The 4,043-nt window shown below is 49.2% G+C and overlaps 2 protein-coding genes across 2 annotated transcripts; both read left to right on the plus strand.

Moving 5' to 3' along the window:
• Positions 1–415: 415 nt before the first annotated feature.
• On the plus strand, positions 416–1,090 carry PENARI_c175G08541 (uncharacterized protein; the record flags this gene model as incomplete). Its single annotated transcript, XM_022638084.1, has 3 exons — positions 416–511; positions 564–656; positions 728–1,090. 3 exons carry the CDS (start codon positions 416–418, stop codon positions 1,088–1,090), a joined length of 552 nt encoding a protein of 183 aa, XP_022482060.1.
• A 297-nt stretch (positions 1,091–1,387) lies between these two features.
• On the plus strand, positions 1,388–3,776 carry PENARI_c175G11100 (uncharacterized protein; the record flags this gene model as incomplete). The annotated part of the gene is made up of 3 exons (XM_022638085.1): positions 1,388–1,592; positions 2,759–3,014; positions 3,071–3,776. Coding segments are annotated over 3 exons (1,167 nt in total), but the record flags the coding sequence as incomplete, so codon positions are not given.
• Between the last annotated feature and the right edge of the window lie 267 nt (positions 3,777–4,043).

The raw sequence follows: 4,043 nt of genomic DNA on the forward strand, positions 1-4,043 counted from the left end.
ATCACTATGCTTGCAACAGCACCGTCCACTGCGGTCCTCCAATCTTGACCTTGCTGAAAGCAGATCTCAATTGACGGTACGCTTGCTCCAACTGGTTCATAGTTGGAATGCCCTTGTACTATGAACCCATTTCCCATGCCTGTTTGCTTGTGCTCCACTGATGAACTCCGAGAGATCAGGGTTATCCAATTCACCGGGCAATCGTCTTGTGGGATGGAGGACTGGAGCCACAGACTCCACGCATTGGACGACAGATAACTACGATTTACTATTCCGATCTTCGCTGTTTTCGTTCAAGCCGAGACGTGGTTTGATGCAATACATACGCAGGCCTTAGGTCGGAAGAGCACGAGAAGGTTTATATGATCCCCAGTGGCAGTACATAAGGCACTGGGTCAGGTTGTGCATTGCACAAATGTTCTCGGGCTCTCGCAGTCGTCGTTTCAAAATTGGACCGGTTAACCATATACGGTCAAGAGAGCTGAAACGGACCGTTCATGGCCTGCGAGAAGTGAGTCTATTGGAAGTCCAATTCTCTACCTGGAGGCTGGCTACTGATGTAGAGCTATAAATACGTGCACAATATCCTCAGTTGCTCGAACAAGCTTCCTGCTACTTGCATCAAGCCCATCCGCTGGTTACTCAGTACCTATCTTGTACTTGACAGAATGGATTCCTCGGTAGGCAAATAAACCCCTTTCTGAAGCCGCGTCTAATTCCAAGATAGGAATATCTCCGAATTCTCGCGAGGCTCGACATTCGAGCAGTCCGGGCAGAACGAGCCCAGTCCAAACTTGAACAGGAATTAAGCGCTTCCAAGGCTGCCGAGAAGCAGGCGACTGAGGAGTTGGAGCATGTATCCAGACTAGCGGATATCTTCTTTGAACTCAGCCAGAAACTAGGAGGCGTGGTGGATCATTGGCTGAAGGAGCGCGGTGCCAACCAATCCGGCCAAGAGCCGGAGTCAACAAAGGTAATGCTTGATGTGCTGTTGAAGCAATTGGAAGCACAGGAGTTGGGCAATAGCGGTGAGAATTCCGGTGGTGACTCGGAAAGTGGCAGCGAGAAGGCTGCGGAACAGTGCAGCTAAGTCATGGCTTAACGATGGTTCACCGGGCATCGTCTCTTGATCATGTACATTGGTCTCTGTGTGCGGAGTGACCAAGATTGTTTACAGCTTGTTCGTGCAGAACGGTTATCATTACATGTATATATTAGATTCAGTTTGCTATGGTACTTGAAATGGGTTTGTCTCTACGTTGGCACATATATATGCTGTCATCTCCTTAATTCGGTTTACAGCACTTCTTCCCTTAAGAGAGTCACATTTACATTTCAGTTTGTTCTGATTATGGAAACTCAACTGATTTTCTGTCGTGCCCAGAAGATGACGCGGAAGCTTCAACATATTCTGGGAGACGATTTTTCCCAGTCTAGCATCGCCAACTCGCTACCCCGTGCTGAATCTACTTCTGATTCCCTTGAAGCTGCATTTGAATGGGACCGCATTCGACGATCGGCAGCTCCATCGCCAGAGTTACTATCTAAGGAGTTCCAGAGACAGAAGACGCATCCAGACAGCCATGAGCTCGGTATGCAGTCCAATATGAACATTCTCTTCTTACATCAATACTAAATCAAATATAGTAAAGGGCTAGTAATGTGAAGGTGAAGTGGCTGCTCCTCAATAAGCCAGCAAACCGGGCCGCCGTTGGTGTGAATCAGGGATCCAGGTCAAAAAAAGCCGATAGGGGTCAGCAAAGAGGATCATTTCATGATTTGGTTTGGTTTATGGCTGGGGCGGCTGGCTGGAAAATAATGTATTTACAGGCAAGATGGTTGTAATGAAATTTTTGTGTGATCTCCAAGATCTCACGGAGCGACCAGCTGGCTCTCAGATTGCATCGAGAGTGTTTTTGTGTTCCTCATCGAAAGGTTGCCGTCACCTCCTTGCGGTTCATAAGAACCGATCGTCAGGATCTAGGCGTCGAAATGTACCCGTTGTGCCGATTTCGTAGGAGAGACTAGTTGGCCAGTGTTGTGCTAGCGAAACGGACCAGTGCCCATCCTTCTGGGTTTGAGTGGTTTCCTCCATTTGACTGGCTTGGGCATACAACCGATCCATCCATCTTTGGGCGCACTTTCTGGGTCGGGAGGAATGACGCCTGCATTCTGGACATAGCATGTACCTTGCAGCCTCTGAGAGTCTCGTTTTAGGTGGGTGACCGGTAGGGAGATCTTGGAACATCTTGAGGCATATCGCTCCATTTATCCGTGAATCCTTGGACACGGGATTTTGGCAACAGACTCCATTATCGTCAACCCATCGGCACCCCAAACGATGAGTGGGATCGCCAATAATTTGGCCGAGGATTGACTGAAGATAGTCAGAGCTCCAATCCATATTGGTGGACAGACAAGAGGATGTGAATTTAGGTACAACGCACACCAAAGAGAAGAAAGATTTGAAAACAGAGCAAGCGAGGAGGCTCGTAGATCTTCGAGGACACATCTTTTATATTAATAAAACGCTCAGTGGAACTCTCACGGACGGTCCAAGCGTCTAGTGAGACTGAAGAGCTCCAACGACTTTTGGTGTTCGTCTCTACGATCGGAGCTTCTACGCTGCACGTGCTGAACGCCTTTCATGTCTCCTAGGAAAGCGGTACTTGTTCCTAGGAACCCGAGGTTACCTGAGGACGTTTTACCGACCCGGATGTAGAGACCAATGTTGTGTAAGCATTCATGTAGCCAATAGGTGTGCACTTTTACCAACGGCTAAAGGCTGCTAGCTGCCTGGGAACGGAATTCTGGTTCCTGGGACTCATGTATGGGTTCCTGGGAGTCCCTGAGCTCCCAGGAATACCCATGCCCTTCCTGGGAGCACCCATCCGGTTTCCAGGAACACATATTCAGGTCCCAGGAGACGGAGTACTTCTGGGAGCTCAAACATCTGCCCTGCAAGCCAAGGACCTTTTGATTATTGCCACCCATGTCACTACACAATCTCATGCGTAACAAATTCTGGTAGCAGAGAAGGATTACTATAAATGCTCAGATTACTCTTTAGCAGTTTGTCTTTCAGTCGCCACCACCGCCTTGATACATTCCTCGCCTCTCACCCACGTACTACGCTCAAGATGTCAGACTCCCAGTGGCTTTGGGACCCCTTGACTATCTGTCAGATGGGGCCCCTTAGGGAAAATAAGACGTGCTGTGGCATTACCAAGAAAGGAGACGCTTGCCAGTTGATTGTGAAGAAAGAGACCCTGAAAGAAGGTCGGCACAAGTTGGACAACCTTGCACGAAGCCCATTCAATCTTTCTACACTTGACTCCCAGCTTAGCGACCTTGTATCCTTCTTCCTCTGCAAAAAGTGGCATCGAGTACGTCAGCACGATGATATCAAACAGCAATGGTTCGATGCGGCCGTTCGTAATCAGGCCGATGCACAAATCTCCCCGCGCCATCGATTTCCGCAAATTACCGGGGTAGAAATCGACGTACCCCAACAGGTATCAGCCAGCACAGTCTTGGAATCAGATGAGCTTGCTCCATTATGGGGTGTTGACGAGGCTTTCTCAAGGCTTCCAGCCTCCACATGGCTAGAGGTATCTCGGCCCCCTGGTCGAGATGTCACACTAGACATGCTCACAACGGATCGGGTGCCCTGGAATGTTTCATCGGATGATCCAGCCATTCTGTCCATCCACAATGAATACGGTGGAGTGCACTACCTTCACATTCACGCCGTCGGCCAAGAGCGCTGTCCAGATGGTGAGAAGTGTTCAATTTGCCTCGAGGGAGACAACGATGAATGTGCCATGTTACAATGCGATACATGTAAGGGGGTGGTTCATTTGGGGTGTATGGAGGGATGGCTCGCCCATCGATTACCGGGAAATAACACCTCTTGCCCGCCACAGTACGTATCCCATCACCCTCTGTTACCCGGTTCATTCACTAATACAGATACAGTCGATGTCATGGATCGTTCAGTGCTCTCTTACGCTCATCCGCTGTTGAAAATACTACTGCCGAGT

This window comes from Penicillium arizonense, assembly GCF_001773325.1.
Source record: "Penicillium arizonense strain CBS 141311 chromosome Unknown PENARI_contig175, whole genome shotgun sequence".
NCBI classification, from domain to species: domain Eukaryota; kingdom Fungi; phylum Ascomycota; class Eurotiomycetes; order Eurotiales; family Aspergillaceae; genus Penicillium; species Penicillium arizonense.